At 45.8% G+C, this 20,858-nt stretch overlaps 1 protein-coding gene across 1 annotated transcript; it reads right to left on the reverse strand.

The window, feature by feature from the left end:
• Positions 1–3,609: 3,609 nt before the first annotated feature.
• On the reverse strand, positions 3,610–5,549 carry LOC127345855 (xylan glycosyltransferase MUCI21-like). The gene has a single exon (XM_051372385.2). The coding sequence runs from the start codon at positions 5,357–5,359 to the stop codon at positions 3,809–3,811; it is 1,551 nt and encodes a 516-aa protein (XP_051228345.1). The 5' UTR covers positions 5,360–5,549; the 3' UTR covers positions 3,610–3,808.
• Between the last annotated feature and the right edge of the window lie 15,309 nt (positions 5,550–20,858).

Below are 20,858 nucleotides of genomic sequence, written 5' to 3' on the forward strand. Positions count from 1 at the left end.
TTATTTCTTGAATTCTTTTTATTTGTCTCGTGCATAATTATTCTTCACATTTGCGACATCTTTTGGATACTCATCGCCGATAGATATTTTATAGGAACAACGAAATCATTTGTTTACCAATGATAAAAAGAGTGATTTTTGGTTAAACCTACTTATTAATGCCATGGAAAATTAATGTTTCACTATTATTACTATAACAATTGAGTGCAGATATCCTTAACTCCATTGTTTTGATTCAGCAATGGAAGATCCACATAATTACTATCCACCAGTTTCTGAACTCGCTCACAAGTCACACCCAATGGTCTGTTGCCAACACATGTTCTTAGCCTAAGGATTAAATTTTCTATCATTTTACTTTGGAATTTTGATTTAATTAATGGATGGTGCAATGCAACATGATTTATCATTAGAGCATTTCAAGAAAAAAATATTGATGTTGAAATTATTTGAAGAAAACATAGTGGAAAAGGTGTGTTCATTCCATGAGATCCTAGGTAAAGATGAGAGTGCTCCCCTTCGGTTTCAAGAGGACGCAATTTCCAATTTATCTTAGCTTGACCATCACCAAAGCTCAGGGACGTTTATCTACCTTTTGGATCCGGTGTTCTCTTATGGTCAACTCTATGTTGCTTTGTCACGAGGGACATTAAGATAAACAATGGGAATACTTACAAAATCAATTAAGGAAAATGGCCGGTTATGCAAAAATACCAAGAATATTGTCTACAATGATGTTTTGACTAAATTCACATACATGTACAGGTATAATGGTCAATGTTATTTCTAATATTGGTTCTTTTATTTTATATATTTTGTTTACAAGCATTAGATGTAAAAATAGCGACCTAGGTGTACCACTCTCGAGGTATGTACACGGAGACGATGATGCCTATTCTGGGAATATATTCGGAGCTAATGATGTCTACAAAAGGGAATGCAATAGAATATGAATCGGTAGGCCATGTAGTTGGAAAACATGAGTTTCTTTACCTAGAAACATCTTTTTTGCAGAAGAAAGTGCTTTGTCAATCAGATCAGAAAGAAATGGTGAATATTTCGTAATTTGTAATCCATTCATTGTTAAGGTAATTTTTTTATCTAAGCCATTCATTCTTAAGGTATTTTGTTTATCTTATCGAGTAAGATCTGATTAGCATAATAAGTCCAAGTTCCGAACTTTGAGATAGCTATACATTTTCCAAACATGAGCAACACAAATATTTTCATTATGTTCTTGTAACAAATGCGCCAAAAATATTATTTCTCAAATAGCACATATCTAGCTTTCTTCAGATAATCACATATTATATTAATATATTTCTATCAATTAGAATCTTTATTCTATGATGTTTATTTAGGAACACAAAACGACACACGTGCAAGGCACGTGCCTTTTACTAGTAGATAGATAAATCAAGGGTGAAATCAAGTCATGGTTTTGTTTTACGATTTGAAAGGCAAACATTTTAAATTTCAGAACCCACGGAATCTTTGACAACATCACGTGTCGTTTTTAGTGGCATAGCATGTCACGAGTCCTGTTGCCCATTTCTATTTTGGAGAGGAACACTTTTCTATGTAGCTCCGCCAGAATACGAATTCTGTCTACTTTATGCAGTAGAAAAACTTTTATTTTCTGTGGTCTGCTCAATGAAATGGCACCTTCCTTGGGCCCAACTAGGCAGTACCTTGATGGGCCAAAACTCCTCCAGGACCAGTCCTAACTACAGCACCAGAGAGCATACGAAATTCCCACAAAAACAAACGAAGCGTTCAGAAACTTGGCCCGCGGACAACTCTGCAGCAAACGGTTCGGCCTTGGTGAATGAATAAAGGCCCAGCCAGCTTGTGCACATCACTCTCGTACGCACAACACTACCCGGGCTTTCCCTCAAAAAAAAAAAAATGAATACTTTCAAATTTCGATTTCTTCAGATTTTTTTTAAATTTGAACAATGTTAAAAAATATTTTGAATTTTTTGAAAATTTTGAAATTTTGAAATAATTTCAAAAATGTGAACGTCTTTAAATTTGAACACTTTTCAGATTTACTTTTGAAAAAACTAAACGTTTGTCAAATTTGAACAATTTTTAAATTTGACCTTATTCGAATTTGCTAAAAGAAACAAAAACAAAAACGGAAAAACAAATACTAAAGAAAGAAAAAAGAACAAACAGAAAAACTAAAATAAAAATAAAAATAAAAAAACGTAAATGGGCCGGACTCTATACCCGACCAGGGTGTGCGGTGCCTGGTAAGCACCGACCTGGTCGGTGTATAGGATTCTCCGGCAGTTGGACCCAAACCCGAGAATCGAGGAAACTTCTAAGGTTGTCCTGAGCTGGTGGTTTCAGTGAGCCCAGCCCTCCACCGTTTGTGGGCACCGTATGTCCGTATGAGCCAAACACATATATCCATCATGAGTTGTTGTTCCATTTTCTTTTTCAGCCATGTAAGTTTCAAAACCACGAATTTTGAAACAAAAGGAATAGAAACTAGAAAACTTCGATCTTATAACAGATAAAGATCTAAACATGATAGCATTTCCATGAAACAGAACTATAAGCCTAAAAGCCACATAACGAGGGAGCAAAACCATCACGTGTTTCTCATGTGTATTTCTTCTAGACCGCCTTGCAATTTTTTTGCTTTGTGTCTTCAACACTAAGCATGGCAGCTTTCAAAACTTTGGCTCGCCACCTCCCTGTTGTTAGGGTTAACGCTTTGTGCACGTCAGGTCGAGACTTGAACACGATGGGACAAAGATGCTTGGGGCCGTTGGGTGGGACGCTGGGTATCGTAGTTGCCTAGTGGGTTGTATCATGTATGTGACATAATATGAAATATATTTATACAATTTTTGTTTTGAACCTTGGTATTTGTTTGAATACACCTTCATACTCCTTGCGCTGCCAGCATGAGCAATCTAATTTGGCCATGTAGATGCTGACATATTTCTCGACAATGAATGACACACATCATTATTGGCTAGTAGTTAGGACATTTACAGTGGGGTGATGTCTGCCTTACCTTTGCAACATCAGATTTTTGGTTAGTTGGACAGAAGAGAATGAACAAAAAAGTTGTCTTTCCTTCGATAAGAGATGTTCTTCTGAATAAGGGAAGTCTATTTTCTTTGTTGTATCATTTGTCTCTCCTTGGCAACTTAATTCTGTTATTAAAATTTAATTAGTTCTCATATACTCCCACTTGAGTATTGCTCAATTCCATTTGAGTATTGCTTTAGATGACAAATAGTCGTAAGATAATTTATTGTACCAATTATATTAATTGGTTTCTTCTGATGAGGTGAACTGCTAAGAGAAAGCGTGTCTTCTTTCCTATCATTATACACGCCATTAGTTCCTCTTTCCCGACAATTAAAAAAATGTCGTATTGGCATCCTAAAGATATAGAAGCAGAACAAATGCACCATTCCATATGTATGCCGCCGGCTGCCTGCACGCGGCACGCTGCAGAAAACCAAACTAAACCAGCATCACCTGACTGTGCCGGCCGGCGGCCACAACAAATGCCGTTAAGTTTGTCACCATAAGCGCGTCCTCATTTCCCAAACGCATCGAAATATCCAAAGCTGTCCTATATATATCAAAGTATTCCACGTGCTATATATATTTGGTGGCCAACAAGAATAAACAAAATAAAACGGTTACCGTCCGGCACCCTGTCATGTACATCTCCGACCGCTGCCGCCGGACCTACCTCCAAGAATGAATGAGCAGCTCGTCGGCAAACCCATTGCACGTATCCGCGAACGGGCGAAGCCATGCATGCACGATGCATCTACGCCGCCGCCGGCAGCCGCATGGCGCGGGAGTGCAACTTCCTCAGCGTGTCCCCGAACCTGCCCAAGTCCAGGCTCACGTTCTGGCCGCCGAGGTACACGCGCGCGGTGATCTCCCACCCACCCTTCTGCTTCGCCTTCTCCGGGTCGGTCAGCACCACGTCGTCCGCCGCGTACCGCCGCCGCAGCGAGCTCTCGTTTGCCACCACATCGTACTGCTCGTAGTGAACCTCCATCATGCCGCACGCTTCCGAGTAGCACCCTCGCGCGATCGGCGGCACGCCGAGCGGGGCCACCTGGAGGAGCGCGGCGCGGCCGGGGCAGAGGAACAGGAGCTTCGTCAGGTCGGCCCCGTGCACGCCTAAGAGCACGTCGAGCACGCTTATGGCTGCGTACTCCGACGACAGCGGCGCGCCGTTCGCCGTCTCGAGGATCGACACGTCGAACCCCACGGACGACGCAAGCTGCGCCACGGCCGCCTCGTTCTCGATCACCCGCGTCCCCTTCCGCGACACGATCCCCAACCTCGGACGCCGTGGAGACGTGTTCGTCGCCGCGCCACGCTCCAGCGGCTTGACGGCGGCGGCGTCGTCTTTGTAGGCGTCAGCGAGGAAGTTGTGGAAGTCCGCGAGGGTGCGGTTGTCGCGTGTCCTCTCGGGGTGGACGGCGAGGATGCCGTGGAAGCGGGTCCCGACGATTGCACCCGGGAAACAGTGCGTCCGCTTGTCGTGGAGGAGGTCGACCACGTGGTGGTCCGAGAGGCCGGAGACGAGCTCCTGGAACGTGCCGGCCCACCACGGGTTGTACGCGAGGACGGCGAGCACGACGCGGCGGCGGAGGTGCTGCACCGTGAGCCACGCCGGCAGGAACGCGTCGTTGAAGGCGTGGAACAGGTTGCCCGTGTACCCTCCAGCGGTCATGACCAGCGCCGGTGCGTCGTGGACCACGTCGCACCGGTGCCGCTCGGACGCGGTCTCCTCCGGCGTGGGCGCGCGGAGGCGCACCTCGTGGATCCGTTCCATGAGGTGCCGCTCCCACTTGCGCGTGTAGGGACGCACCCGCTCCTCGATAACCACGGTGGCGTTGGGGTTGGGCGTGGCGTGAGACGGCGGGAAGAGCAGGAAGGACAGGGACGCGGCGTCCGTGCGCACGTCGCCGGCCATGAAGCAGACGTCCGTGTTGAAGTCGGTGCGGTCGCAGCAGATGCCGTGGCTGGGCATCGACGCGCACGGGGAGCCCACCTGATTGTCGAGAACCAGTGCCTCCTCGTCGACGGCATTACCGCCGCCACTGTGGACGCTTTGTCCCTGTCCTCCTTCCACTCTACCCAACGACGATGGCAGCGGCTTGAAGAAGTCGACGCCGGCTACGGATGTCAAAGAAGGCGCCAGGAACCGCGGGGCGTAGACGAGCGCGCACATGACGACTGTGAGGAGGAAGATGAAGTGGATGTACCCTGGCCACCTGCTGACCTTCTTACCACCCCCACCACTACCGCTCCCGTCCTCCATGGCGCGGAGGCTCTTCTCGTCGGCGGGCATCGATGCCATGACGTCGGAAACTGGAGAAATGGAAACCGGATCGGTGCAGCTAGCTACGCGTTGAACGCGATCGGCTTTGTCGCGTCCGCGCTGGTCGACCGGGTGCGTTATATAGGCCGGCCGGCGAACGAGTCGCACACGCCGGCGCTCTGGGCATTGGTGTGCGTGCGATAATTCCTTGACCAGCCTCTGTCAGGTGACCCGTTCCATTCCAAGACCATCTGGTTTGCGTCAGTTTTCTCTGTCGCTGTTCACAGACGTTCCCTGGCCCCTGGGTTCATCTATCTTCCAGCTTTTCTTCACCTCTCGCGTTCAGCGGCAATAGATTTCTAGCGACAACTTGCGGAAGAGAGTAGGTAGTACACGGCGCACGCTCTCCACTCAGTCGCCTACACGTATCACATCCGGGGTACGCGCTAGCTAGTCGGCTAGAGTAAGCAGCAACTCGATGATACAGATAGTCAGATAGATCAGGACGTAATGAAAGCACCTTTTTAATTTCTACCAAAAAGATCATACAATATTTCTGTACAGCGTAAGCTTGAGCTTAGTCAATAAAAAAGGACACACAGAAAAAGATTGGAAACTTGCTAACTTTGATGGAGAACCAGACGACCGTTTAGTGTGAAACGTCGACGATTGTCAAACTTTGATGTAACAATATGATGTCCTTGCAAATTTAGCCTGACCAGTTTCTGTATTTGTATTAATGCATAATATAGCAGTAGTAGGTGCCTGCCAATCTAAGGTGTCCAATACGAGGAGGCTTATTATGACGGTACAGGCTAAAGCAGGGAAGCAAGTGAAAGCCAGGTTTATCGCGTTCTTCCTCATATGGCATGTGACAGAATTAATTAAGGAAGTAGCTAGGGTGAATTGAAAACGTCTGGTGCTTGGAGTTGGACTCTATCTGCCACGAGCAGTTGTGTCTAGATGTGAAACGGTGGGCACTCACGCCGAATTTACAAGGCCCACATGATATTTTCAGATAAAAATGGCCACCAACTAAATCAACAAAATAGGAGTTATATCCTACAAAACAAATACCGTTGAAAACTTATTTTGAATGTGAAACCGATAACTTATTTTTGTGGCGTGTAAGTCATATGTTGTTGATCGAATGTATGGTCAATTTTTAACGTGCATACCGGGCACCACAACTTGGCCCCTCGCCAACACGAGGGTTTTCATTCATTTTTAGGTTACTTTTGGAGTTTTTTTGAGACAGTGAGACGGCGGCTACATCTTGAAATCGAAACAAGGTCCGTCCCGCTCTATCCTTGTTGTGGTGGTGTGTCTAGTATTGCGGAGGGCATCTGGGATTGTGTAACCCCGCGGATCACCTAGGATCATATATTTGCATGAAAAACAACTTTGTCAACTAGAGTTCCCATATTTTTGTAAGAAAATTTTCATTTTGTATTTTATTAGTGTAAAAATGGCTTTTTATTAAGTACAAAATGTACATGAGAAAAATGCACCAGGATTTTTTTTAATATATAACTAGTGGGTAGACAATTCTGAGAGATGGCATTTGCTTCAGCTTGTAACTCAAATTTGACTAGCTTTTCATTAAATTGTGAGAAGCCGCTTAAATGAGGGGAAAATGGCTAGAAACTTTCGAAATTCATTGAAGTTGGGAAATAAAGTTAATAAAGTTAGACTCCGAGACAATGTCCTTTAAAGAGGGACTTTTATCTTTATTGATTTATTTTAAAATAAATGTATGAAATAAAGTTAAATTATAAACATGGACAAGTACTTTTTTTTTGTGTCAAGTTCATATGCATTCCTCTCTTCCTCTATGAGAAATCTAGTACTAGTATATGAATATTTATTGGCATTTAAATTTCAGAAGTGGGTACTTTCTTCTTCTGCATGTCCGACATGGGAACCAACAGCTCCTCCTCTTCCCACTCCTCTTCCGGTGGCTCCTGATCGGCGCAAGCCTAGTACTCATGCCGTGTGAACACATCTTGGGAGCCGCGCTGGATGATTTCCTCCATGGCCTCGTAGGACATACATCTAAACACGTTGTGGGCGTTGGGCCCGGCGGGCCGGTTTACAGCTGCAACGATGGCGATCCGACGAACGGCCGCTTCGCATGGCTGGGTCCCATCATACGCGACATTGAGGTCTGGCGAGATGCCGGTGCGAGGGCGCTTGTTGCTGGGCGTCCGGTCTGGCACGAAGAAGAAGTTGGGATTGAAGCCGTTGTGGGGATCGCTGTCGACGTACTCGGGCGGCGGCAAGAATCGCATCATGGGCGTCCCCTAACGACCGTCGTGGAACCTTGGTGTGGCTAGCGTGTTGATAGCCGGCGAAGAGAAGGTGCTTTGGCTCCCCTAAATGCCGCTATTCGGCGACAGCGCGATCCCCTCCAACATAATGTTCATGCCCGAATGAGAAAAGAACGTTTACTGGCCGAATTTGTGCTTTCGGGGGGGGGGGGGGGGGGGCAAGTGGGCGAAATTTTCACTCCACCTAGTTAGCTGCATTCCAGTGTTGAAATCAACCTCGTGTCTTAGCCAACAAGTAGGTCGAGTTCAAATCATATCAGCATCTCTCCGTACACCCAGGATGTGGTCGAGCAAGTCCACCACGTGCAGTCGTGAAGCATGCATTAGGCTGGATAGGTAGGTCGTGGATGGGCGAGCTAGCTGCTCCGAAAATGAGAGAATTGAATCACCTTGATCTCCACATGGGGCTGCGTGTGCTCACGCTCAGGTGGGCTTCACCCATTTTGGTGCCAGGCCAAGACCAAGTACAAACATATCGATCGGCACTTTTTTTTTTTTACGAAAAGAACATTTTTTCGGTAAAGAAAAATATATTATTATTAAGGAGATACCAACTACGCAATATCCTAATAGTGGCTTTGGGTCTTAGCCCATGTCCCAATACAAATTCTGAAATCCTCTTGGCTCATGTGGAAATGGCAAGGGTGAGACTAAAGTTTAGTCTCATATTGCTAGTTGGGAGAGAGTTGGAGTGGTATATAAGGTGAGGAATGTTCTAGTCCTTGTAAGTGAGCCTCCTCCTCCGGCCGCCACGCCACGGGTTGCGGGAATCTCGCCGAGCCGAGCTCATCTTTTTGTTGTTCATGAAATTAATTGTGTGATTAATTACGAGTCATTAACGGACGCGTTAACGCAGCCGTTTCGTTCCGGTTTTTCTAGATCGTGGACTCAAACATGGGTTGCGCTCCACGACCTTCCCGAACCACACTATATAAGCGCGGACGCGAACCCTAGGATGAACGAGCCACCATATGCGACCGCCTCTTTCCAGTTCATTGCGCTGCAACCTTCGTCTTCCTCATCCCGTCCTTCGGCATGCACCGAGCGGCAGGACAGTAGGCCTCCGGAACCCTGCCTCTCGTAGACCTGTACAGGTGAGGGGCAATCAGGTTTTTGGGGAGCGCTTATGCGCGAATACTGGTAACACGATGTCGTCCGACGATGAGTTTCCGAACGACGACTTCTTCCCGGACATCGACAACCTCTTCGGCAACCTCAACATGGGCGACAACCAGGATCCTGCTGCTGCCGCCAACATCGCCCGCAGCAGCTGCTGCTGCGGCCAATGTTGGACGGTATGCATTTCTATCCTCCTCATTTCAGATCTTACTAGAGTTTCTAGTATTGTTGTTTGGAGTAGATGCGATAGGTTTATCTTGTCTAGATGCCATCAGTTCATCTACACTATTGATCTGCATGATTAGTTCATATGTTGTTTATGTAGTCATGATTTATCAAGTATTAGTCCAGATTAAATCATATGATAATTTACTTATATTTTCAACAATCCAAAAACCTGATTATAGGCAAACGAATTCAAGTGGCATTGTTGTTGCTACTAGGATGCCTCTCTTTGACAGTTCGCACTATAAGAGGTGGCGCACGAGGGCAGTTCTCTAGTTTCAAAACCTGAACTGCGATAGCGTCCTTCTTGCCAAGCCCGAGGGTGATCTTTCTCCTGCTCAGGAGGAAGCTTAAAAGAAATTCCATGCCATGTTTAAGAAGGCTCTCTTTAGTTTTCTTGCGGACGACATTGTTGACCCGTACATGACTTTTGAGCATGGTAAGGATGTGTGGGATGCACTCGAGGCCAAATTTGGGGTCTCCGATGCTGGCACTGAGTTGTATGTCATGGAGCAATACTATGACTACAAGATGACTGATGAGCACTCCGTTGTTGAGCAAGCTCGTGAGATACAGTCACTTGCCAAAGAACTTGAGCAGTTTAAGTGTACCTTACCAGACAAGTTTGTGGCCGGTGGCATTATTGCCAAGCTTCCTCCTTCATGGAGGAACTTTGTTACTTCTCTGAAACATAAGAGACAAGAGTTTTTCGTTTCGTATCTCATTGGGTCTCTTCATGTGGAAGAAAAGGTGAAGCAAAGGACACACGTGCTTGAGAATTTGAGTGAGGTTCTAGTGCCAATGTGGTACAGAAGAAAACTTTCCAATCCCAGAAGTTCAAGAGCAAGAACAAGTCTGAAGACAAAGGCACGTTTGATGGCAAGAACAAGGCCTCACACTCAACCAACTTCAAGAAGAAGACTGATAAGAAGAAAGGGGCTTGCCACGTCTGTGGTGAGCCTGGCCATTGGATTGGTGGATTGGTGGATTGATACAGGTGCCAATACACATGTATGTTTTGAGGTTTCCATGTTTTCTTCTTATCAGGCCTTAAGGACTTGCTCTGTGCTGATGGGAAACAGCTCACGTGCTTCTGTTCATGGTGTTGGTACGGTAAATCTGAAGTTTACTTCAGGAAAGACCATCCATCTGAAGAATGTGCAACACGTTCCCTCCATCAACAAGAATCTCGTCAACGGATCGCTTTTATGTCGAGATGGTTTTAAGTTAGTTTTTGAGTCCAATAAAGTTGTAATTTCTAAGTATGGACAATTTGTTAGAAAAGGTTATGAGTGCGGAGGCTTGTTCCGCTTATCTTTATCAGACATATGCACTCAAATTATTAATTATGTTTGCAATGATAGTGAGTCCAATATTTGGCATTCACGACTTTGTCATATTAATTTTGGGTGCATGACGCGGCTAGCCAATATTAATTTAATTCCAAAATTTACTACCATCAAGAGTTCCAAATGTCAAGTGTGTGTGCAAGCTAATCAACCTCGCGACAAGACTGCTAAGGTAAGAGATTTGTCAACGCTGGAACTCATACATTCAGATCTTTGTGATATGAATGGCGAGTTGACAAAAGGTGGAAAAAGATATTTCATGACTTTAATTGATGGCTCTGCTTGATATTGTTATGTGTACCTTCTGAAATCTAAAGATCAAACTTTTAATCACTTCAAAATCTATAAAGCTGAAGCAGAAAACCAACTTGATCGAAAGATTAAACGGTTTAGGTCTGATCGTGGTGGAGAGTATTTTTCCAATGAGTTTGATTCTTTTTGTGTGGAGCATGGTATTATCCATGAGAGGACGCCTCCCTACTCATCTCAGTCTAATGGGGCGGCTAAAAGAAAGAAAATCTAACTAATTTGGTTAACGCCATGTTAGATACATCGGGTCTATCCTAGATATGGTGGGGGGAGGCGATAATAACCGCATGTCATGTCTTAAACCGTGTTCCCACAAAGAACAAAACCATTACTCCATTTGAGGAATGGGAAAGCAAAAGGCTGAAACTCTCCTACTTACGTACTTGGGGTTGCTTGGCGAAAGTGAATGTGCTAATACCTGATACGTCTCAAACGTATCCATAATTTCTTATGTTCCATGCTACTTTTATGATGGTACTCACATGTTTTATACACACTTTATGTCATTATTATGCATTTTCCAGCACTAACCTATTGACGAGATGCCGAAGAGCCAGTTGTTGTTTTCTGCTGTTTTTGGTTTCAGAAATCCTACAAAGAAATATTCTCGGAATTGGACGAAATCAACGCCCAGGGTCTTATATTTCCACGAAGCTTCCAGAAGACCGAAGGGGATACGAAGTGGGGCCACGAGGTGGCCAGACCATAGGGCCGCGCGGCCAGAGGGGGGCCTGCGCCGCCCTATGGTGTGGGCCCCTTGCGCCGCCTCCAACCCTACCCTTCCGCCTACTTAAAGTCTTCGTCGCGAAACCGCCTGTACCGAGAGCCACGATACGGAAAACCTTCCAGAGACGCAGCCGCCGCCAATCCCATCTCGGGGGATTCAGGAGATCGCCTCCAGCACCCTGCCGAAGAGGGGAATCATCTCCCGGAGGACTCTTCATCGCCATGATCGCCTCCGGATTGATGTGTGAGTAGTTCACCCCTGGACTATGGGTCCATAGCAGTAGCTAGATGGTTGTCTTCTCCTCATTGTGCTATCATGTTAGATCTTGTGAGCTGCCTATCATGATCAAGATCATCTATTTGTAATGCTACATGTTGTGTTTGTTGGGATCCGATGAATATGGAATACTATGTCAAGTTGATTATCAATCTATCATATATGTTGTTTATGTTCTTGCATGCTCTCCGTTGCTAGTAGAGGCTCTGGCCAAGTTGATACTTGTAACTCCAAGAGGGAGTATTTATGCTCGATAGTGGGTTCATGCCTCCATTGAATCTGGGACAGTGACAGAAAGTTCTAAGGTTGTGGATGTGCTGTTGCCACTAGGGATAAAACATCAATGCTTTATCTAAGGATATTTGTGTTGATTACATTACGCACCATACTTAATGCAATTGTCTGTTGTTTGCAACTTAATACTGGAAGGGGTTCGGATGATAACCTGAAAGTGGACTTTTTAGGCATAGATGCATGCTGGATAGCGGTCTATGTACTTTGTCGTAATGCCCTGATTAAATCTCATAGTAGTCGTCGTGACATGTATGTGCATTGTTATGCCCTCTCTATTTGTCAATTGCCCAACTGTAATTTGTTCACCCAACATGCTATTTATCTTATGGGAGAGACACCACTAGTGAACTGTGGACCCCGGTCCATTCTTTACATCTGAAATACAATCTACTGCAATACTTGTTCTTTACTGTTCTTCGCAAACAAACATCATCTTCCACACTATACGGTTAATACTTTGTTTTCAGCAAGCCGGTGAGATTGATAACCTCACTGTTACATTGGGGCAAAGTACTTTGATTGTGTTGTGCAGGTTCCATGTTGGCGCCGGAATCCCTGGTGTTGCGCCGCACTACACCCCGTCACCAACAACCTTCACGTGTTCCTTGACTTCTACCGGTTCGATAACCTTAGTTTCTTACTGAGGGAAAACTTGCTAATGTACGCATCACACCTTCCTCTTGGGGTTCCCAACGGACGTGTGTTAACTGCATGCATCAAGCTCTTTTTCTGGCGCCGTTACCGGGGAGATCAAGACACGCTGCAAGGGGAGTCTCCCACTTCCAATCTCTTTACTTTGTTTTTATTTTGCTTTACTTTACTTTATTTACTGCTTTGTTTGTTCTCTATATCAAAAATACAAAAAAAATAGTTGCTAGTTTTACTTTATTTACTGTCTTGTTGCGTTCTCTATATTAAAAACACAAAAAAATTAGTTACTTGCATTTACTTTATTTAGTTTGCTTTATTTACTACTGCTAAAATGGGTACTCCTGAGAATACTAAGTTGTGTGACTTCACTAGCACAAATAATAATGATTTCCTATGCACACCTATTGCTCCACCTGCTACTACAGCAGAATTTTTTGAAATTAAACCTGCTTTACTAAATCTTGTTATGAGAGAGCAATTTTCTGGTGTTAGTTCTGATGATGCTGCTGCCCATCTTAATAATTTTGTTGAACTTTGTGAAATGCAAAAGTATAAGGATGTAGATGGTGACATTATAAAACTGAAATTGTTTCCTTTCTCCTTAAGAGGAAGAGCTAAAGATTGGTTGCTATCTTTGCCTAAGAATAGTATTGATTCATGGACTAAATGTAAAGATGCTTTCATTGGTAGATATTATCCTCCTGCTAAAATTATATCTTTGAGAAGTAGCATAATGAATTTTAAGCAATTGGATAATGAACATGTTGCTCAAGCATGGGAAAGAATGAAATCTTTGGTAAAGAATTGCCCAACTCATGGACTAACTACTTGGATGATCATCCAAACCTTCTATGCAGGATTAAATTTTTCTTCGCGGAACCTATTGGATTCAGCTGCTGGAGGTACATTTATGTCCATTACTTTGGGGGCGGCGACAAAGCTCCTTGATAATATGATGATCAAGTACTCTGAATGGCACACTGAAAGGGCTCCACAAGGTAAGAAGGTAAATTCTGTTGAAGAAACCTCCTCCTTGAGTGATAAGATTGATGCTATTATGTCTATGCTTGTGAATGGTAGATCTAATGTTGATCCAAATAATGTTCCTTTAGCTTTATTGGTTGCTCAAGAAGAGAATGTTGATGTGAACTTCATTAAAAGTAATAATTTCAACAACAATGCTTATAGGAATAATTCTGGTAACAACTGTAGGCCATATCCTTCTAATAATGGTAATGGTTATGGTAATTCTTATGGTAATTCTTACAACAATAATAGGAATGTACCCTCTGGTCTTGAAGCCATGCTTAAAGAATTTATTAGTACACAAACTGCTTTTAACAAATCTGTTGAAGAAAAGTTTGGTAAAATTGATATTCTTGCTTCTAAGGTTGATAGTCTTGCTGCTGATGTTGATCTTTTAAAATTGAAAGTTATGCCTAATGAAGATAAAGATATTAAGTCATTTGCTACAGCAAACGCCATACAAGTTCGAATTAATGAAAATATTAGATTGATGGCTGAATTGCATGCTAGGTGGGAAAGAGAAGAAAACGAAAAACTAGCTAAAGAGAATAATGTAGCTAAAGTTTGGACTATTACCACCACTAGTAATGTTGATACTTCACATGTTGCTACACCTCCTACTATCAATGGTAAAATAATTGGTGTTGGCAATGTTTCTACTCCTAGTGCAAAGCGTGCAAAACTGCCTGAAACTGCTTGTGATAAAACTGCTGAAATTTTTCAAAATATTGGGGACAATGATCCCATTGCTGTAGATCATAATGGTTTAGATTTTGATGATTGTCACATCTCTGAAGTCATAAAGTTCTTACAAAAACTTGCTAGAAGTCCTAATGCTAGTGCTATAAATTTGACCTTTACAAAACATATTACAAATGCTCTCATAAAAGCTAGAGAAGATAAACTAAAACTTGAAACTTCTATTTCTAGGAAGTTAGAAGATGGTTGGGAGCCCATCATTAAGATGAGGGTCAATGATTTTGATTGTAATGCTTTATCTGATCTTGGTGCAAGTATTTCTGTTATGCCTAAGAAAATCTATGATATGCTTGACTTGTCACCATTGAAAAATTGTTATTTGGATGTTAATCTTGCTGATAATGCTATAAAGAAACCTTTGGGGAGGATTGATAATGTTCGCATTATGGTTAACAATAACCTTTTCCCCGTTGATTTTGTTGTCTTGGATATTGAATGCAACGCATCTTGTCCCATTATATTGGGAAGACCTTTTCTTCGAACTGTTGGTGCTACTATTGATATGAAGGAAGGTAATATTAAGTATCAATTTTCTCTCAAGGAAGGTATGGAACACTTCCCTAGAAAGAGAATGAAGTTACCTTATGATTCTATTATTAGAACAAACTAGCACAAAACCCGTGCGTTGCTACGGTGTCAAATTGATATCCTTTCATAGGTTTATATCTGTAAATCAAATTCTAATAGTATGGAGCCTTTGATTGGCTTATCTTTTGCACCCTGTATCATTGAAAATCATATAGCATCAGTTTCAAACATATAATAGTATGCTCCTTGCCTTGAAAAATCCAAAAAGCATGGAGGGTTTTTTATACGTTGCGTTGTAGTCTTGTGGCAACACACATACAAATTTAGCTGAACGTACTCATTTCCACTATATTCATGATGCAAATAACCCAATTGGTACATGTTCAAGATGGAAGTTCAAAAGCAGCTGGTAAAATACTGGGGTAGCAGCATATGGACATGCACTTAGTTATTGTTACCTATCCTCGGAGCAATGAGAAAAAAATCACGAGATCTATCACACTCGGAGCAAGAAATAGGCATTGCCTGAAGTATTTTCTGAATGCAGGAACAACGAACTGCGAAGGTAGGTCCAAAAGTTCATGTATCACTCCATTTGAACCATACACAAAATAATGTAAATCTTGTAGCATAGTTCATAAACACGTTTCATCTTGTTATCACCAGATTTTGGACAAATCCAGAGGTGGGCCGTAAGAGAGATGGGCTTAGAGGACTACACGTGGAAGATCTCTGAAGCGGCCTTGCACGGAGAATTTGGGCTAGTTTGCCCGTGTATCTTTAATTGTAGTAGGTTATATCTTAGATCAAGATTTAGAGTTTGTATCGCACACGGTGGGATATTCCCACGTTAGAAAGTCCGCTGGACTATAAATATGTATCTAGGGTTTATGGAATAAACAACAACACAACGTTCACCCCAAAAACAAACCAATCTCGGCGCATCGCCAACTCCTTCGACTTGAGGGTTTCAATCAGGTAAGCGACATGCTGCCTAGATCGCATCTTGCGATCTAGGCAGCATAAGCTCCACGTTGTTCACGCGTTGCGCGTACTGAAGCGTCTTTGATGGCGCGCAACGTAGTTATCATAGATGTGTTAGGGTTAGCATAGCTCTTCGTATAAACATGCTTACGTAGTGCAACCCTTGCATGTCTAGCCGCCCTCACGCCTATCTCAGGCGTGGGGGCGGCACCCTGCTTGTTCATCATCTAGTAGATCTGATCCGTTACGATTGCTCCTTGTTATGCAAGGATTAGTTTAATATCTGCAATAGTTAGGCCTTACAAAGGGGGGGAGGATCCAGTGGCACGTAGGGTGGCGTTCGCAAGTCCTAAACAGGATGTTCCGCGGATCAACATCATTGTTGGTTCTTTGGCCTTGTTTAGGATCGGCTTATGAGCACCGTGCGTGGCCGCGAGGCCCAACCTGGAGTAGGATGATCCGATTATGCGGTGAAAACCCTAAATCGTCGTAGATCTCATTAGCTTTATCTTGATCAAGCAGGATCACCAAGTATTCGTGCACCCCGTACGAATCATGGGTGGATCGGCTCTTTGAGCCGATTCACAGGATAACCTGAGAGCCGATCGAGGCTCGTATTTAATGTTTACGTGTATGCCATGCAGGAACTAAGCGAGGCATCCCCATCACCTTCCTGACCAGGTATAGGTCAGGTGGCACGCCCTTGCACTTCGCATCGCCGCGTGTGACCAGAAGAGCATTGCGGGCCGTCGCTCGGAGGGGTCTCAGCCAGCCGCAGCTCTAGGCTCTTCCCGGCTCTACCGTGTTGACAGGCCGCTGCCCGCCGGTGGGTTTTGGCGATCAACACATTGCAGCACGCCCGGTGGGACAATCATCTACATCAACCACATCGCCATCTACATACGAGATGGCGGCGGACGGCACGCTTGATCACCTACGAGGAGCTGCCTGCTGAGCTCAAGAAGAAACATGACGAGATCAAGGCCACCCTCGAAGCCGACCTCATCGGCTCTTTTCAGAGAACCCGTACCCATGGCATCAGATGGAAGGGATTCTCACCACAAGGTGCACTCGATGGGATGGATCTCTCTGCCCCGTCGGAGGAACGCACCAGGGCCCTACGGCAGGAGATCAACTACTTGGTGGCTCATTCGCTACACCGCCACTCTGAAAACTTGGTCAACGTGTTGGAGCGTCTCGCTCTGCGCGTGATCCAGGAGATCATGAGCCACCAGTACTCGCCGTCAGGACCAGCTCTCGGGACGCATCAAGGAGAGTTGCCACTCCAGTCCCGTCCACCGCTGCCATATGCATTGGCAGCACCACCTGAAGTGCCGACTACACCGGCATTCGTCGTCTACAAGATCGGTGGTGACCCTAGTGACTACCAGTTCTTGGCTCAGGCGCCTAAGGAGATCCCTCAAGGATACGCGTGCACGTATGTGCCAGATTGTGGGTGGGCACTCTCAAACCAGGCCACAACGTCAGGGACTCCGGCGCAGACAGGAGGGACGTCAGCGACAGAGCTTGAGAAGCAGACGTGGCTAACTAAGTACGCCACCCCGACGAAACTCCAGAGCCCAGCTCCTGCAGTTGGCTCAGAGCTGGAAAAGCAAACATGGCTGGCTAAGTACGCCACCCCGGCGAATCTTCAGAGTGCATCTCCTGCAGCCAGCACGGCGGATCAGATCGGTACCATGCGAGAGACCGGTTCGGCATTATGCCGAAAAGGAGGGCAATCGGCTATTCTAAGCCGTACCCGACGAGTACGAGATGATCCCGCTGCCACCTAAATATCGGCTCCCGACTTCTCCAAATTCGGTGGATCGGATGGCTCCAGCTCCATCGAGCACATCGGCCGATATTTGGCGCAACTAGGACCGGCTTCAGTGTCGGATCAGCTACGTGTGAGGCTCTTTTCACAGTCCCTCACAGGATCGGCTTTTGGATGGTATACCTCTTTGCCAGCAAACTCCATCCAGTCTTGGAAGCAATTGGAAGAACAGTTCCATATGCAATATCATTCAGAAGCTTCCGAGTCTAGCATTGCCGATCTAGCACAACTACGTCAGAAGCGCGGAGAAACGGTGACAGAGTACATCCGGCGCTTCAGGGAATCTTAGGAACCGATGTTATTCGGTTCGTATAACCGAAAAGGAAACGATCGAGTTGGCGTAGCTGGCCTTGCAACACAGCTCAAGGTCATGGCCTCCCCAGCAGAGGCTCCCTCGCTGGCGCACCTGGTTCAGAAACTATCAGCATATGAACAGCGCCACCGAGACCTGTACCAAGACAAGTTCAAGCGTGCTGTAGTCATGGTCGATACAGAGGAAGGTGAAGTGCTGCGGGAGACCAAGAAGTAGCGGTGGCTGAGTGGACTCGGGGAGGAACCCCGTGTCCCGCAAATGGGTAAAGCCACCAGGGCCGCCCGGGGATTTGATTTTGACGTGACCAAGACTGAACAAATCTTCGACCTCCTGCTCAAGGAGAAACAGTTGACGATTCCTGAAGGTCTCAAGTTCCCCACGGCGCAAGAGCTAAACGGAAAGCCGTACTGCAAATTCCACAACTCGCTTTCCCATGCCACCAACGACTGCAGGGTGTGGCGTCAGCACATCCAAGCGGCGATAGAGAAGGGGCGTTTAATTTTCAACCAGTACGCCATGAAGGTAGACACCCAGCCCTTCCCCGCCGTTAACATGGTAGAAGTCATCTACCCCGAGGGCTGCCAGCCAGGTCCCACGTTCAGCATCAACATGGTAGGACCTGGGAACCACTCTGGCAAAGATGGAGATGAGGGCAGCTGCTCTCATAGCAAGGATACAGAGGAGGCCGCTCCACGCGATCGGCTCCATCATGATGGCAAGCGCTACGTTACAGAGGGAGAAATGAAGAACATAAGATATCAACGACCTCTCTCTGATCACCTCCTCAACAAATATGTGAGACAGTATGACCAACGCCGACGGTCCAACTATGATGATGAAGGAGATCGTGCCCGGCTAGAGAAGCCGTAAGACATCGTCGGCAGGATCGCGATGAGGAGGAGCACGAGCGCCGTGCCACGGACACATCAAGGGAGCAAGATGACAACGCCAGACTTGGGACTGCCCTTTCTTCAGACACTGCTGGGATTCAGGAATGAGCCGATTGCCCACAATCGGCAATTGCCCAGAATGCAACAAGAAGAAGAAGGAGGCAGCCAACGTGTCTGTGTTTGAACGCTTAGGGCCTCTCCCACCACCAAGCAAACGTGCTGAGTCACTTCGTTGGGCAGATTTTGAGGATTCCGAAGACGAAGGACTAGAAGAAGAAGAAGACAGGTGCCACCGTCCAAGGTGGTGCCCTGACGGACTCAGCCGTTCACAAAAACGCAGGGTTCAGCGGTTGCGCGGCCTGGAGGAAGCCGAAAGGTTATACCTGCATACGCTAAGGAAGGCACGGCCTGATCTAGCCGCAAAGGTTCAGCGAGCCCTGGATGAAGAGGGTCGTCCACGAAGAATGGAGTGGCGTCCCAAGCAAAAGAAAGCCGATGATGAAACATCGGCTGGCACAAACATGGTGCTTGTCTTGCCGACGGAGCTTAGTGTTCCACAATTATACGATGCACTTAAGGTGGACGACAGCAGGCGCGTCAAGTCAGAGGTTGGGTTGGTTTTATCCAGCCTAACCGAGTAGCAAGATTAAACCAATGAGCAAACCGTGCGAGGCTGATCCTTGTGATCGGCCCCAAAAGTTTATGAAGGGACATTACAAAACCTTCATCGAACGAGCAAGGTGGAGGCCGATTCCAGCAATCGGCCAAAATTATCTTCTGCACATATTCTGTTTGTGGTCAGCAACGATCTCGGGCGATGGCCACGTCGGCAGATGAAAGTCAGCATAAGTCTTTGCGAAGCCGACGTGCAAGTACGGTGCACGACTAACCAAGAAAGCCGATATCTGCGATCATTCAGCAGATTCGGCTCGGGGGCATATAGTCGGATGAACATATGCGAGATAAACATGTGCAGACATGCGTGCAGTGGAACATTGGGGGCCGGTTAAGGAAAAATCGGCCAAATAAAAAAAAATTTCAGAAGCAAAGCCGATGCGCAGCCATCGACTTTAGTACAGTTGCACAGGACCAAGACCTACTGGCTATGTGCTCAAGGGTTTACATCAACGTCGATGTTCAGTAGAAAGAAAGCTGATCAACGACTTATGCATCCTCGCCGGTATTCTTGCCTTGATGAAAGCTCGGGGGGCAGCTCGCCTGGAAGTTCTTCGTAGAGCCGATTTTGATGGAATCGGCTGATTAACGTTACGATTCGGAGGCTGATGGTGACACATGTGGTTGGCCCACGATTGTCCTCGCCTTGATGAAGACTCGGGGGGCAACGGACTACATGAAGATTTGGTTCTTTAGAAACCAATTGGAGTTGCATCGGTTGATCCTGTGTCGTGATCCTCTCTGGAAGCAGTTCTGGTCGCGAAAGAAGATTGCTGAAGCTATGGAGAGGAATCAGGAAGGGAGGCCGTCGGCTTGTACAGATTTTGGACTGTCCTGTCGCTGCAAAGGGATTGGATTCTCAAAATAGCCGATGAGTGGTCATCGGCTAAGGGATTGCGAAGAAAATATGGTCAGATACCAAATCGCAGCCTGAAATTGAGAAGTTCTCGGCCTACGAGCTAATCGACATGAGAATCCAGCTTCATGGGCGTCCAAAAGAAGAAAAAATCGATACTTTGCTATCGGTCTTGATATGACAGGCGGAAGGAATGAAATTGGGGCAATTGAAGGATGAATCAAAAGAACAATTTCATTAATTCAGAGGAGCGGCTTTACAAGAAAGAGCCGATGGCTCTCAAAAGAGGGATCTAGTGCCTAGCGCACTGCTACTACTAGTCCTATTCTACTAGCCGTCGCTGTCCTCGTCGTCACCGCCGTCGATGTCGTCGGCGCTGCTCCCGGGGAGCTC

This window comes from Lolium perenne, chromosome 3, assembly GCF_019359855.2.
Source record: "Lolium perenne isolate Kyuss_39 chromosome 3, Kyuss_2.0, whole genome shotgun sequence".
NCBI lineage: Eukaryota > Viridiplantae > Streptophyta > Magnoliopsida > Poales > Poaceae > Lolium > Lolium perenne.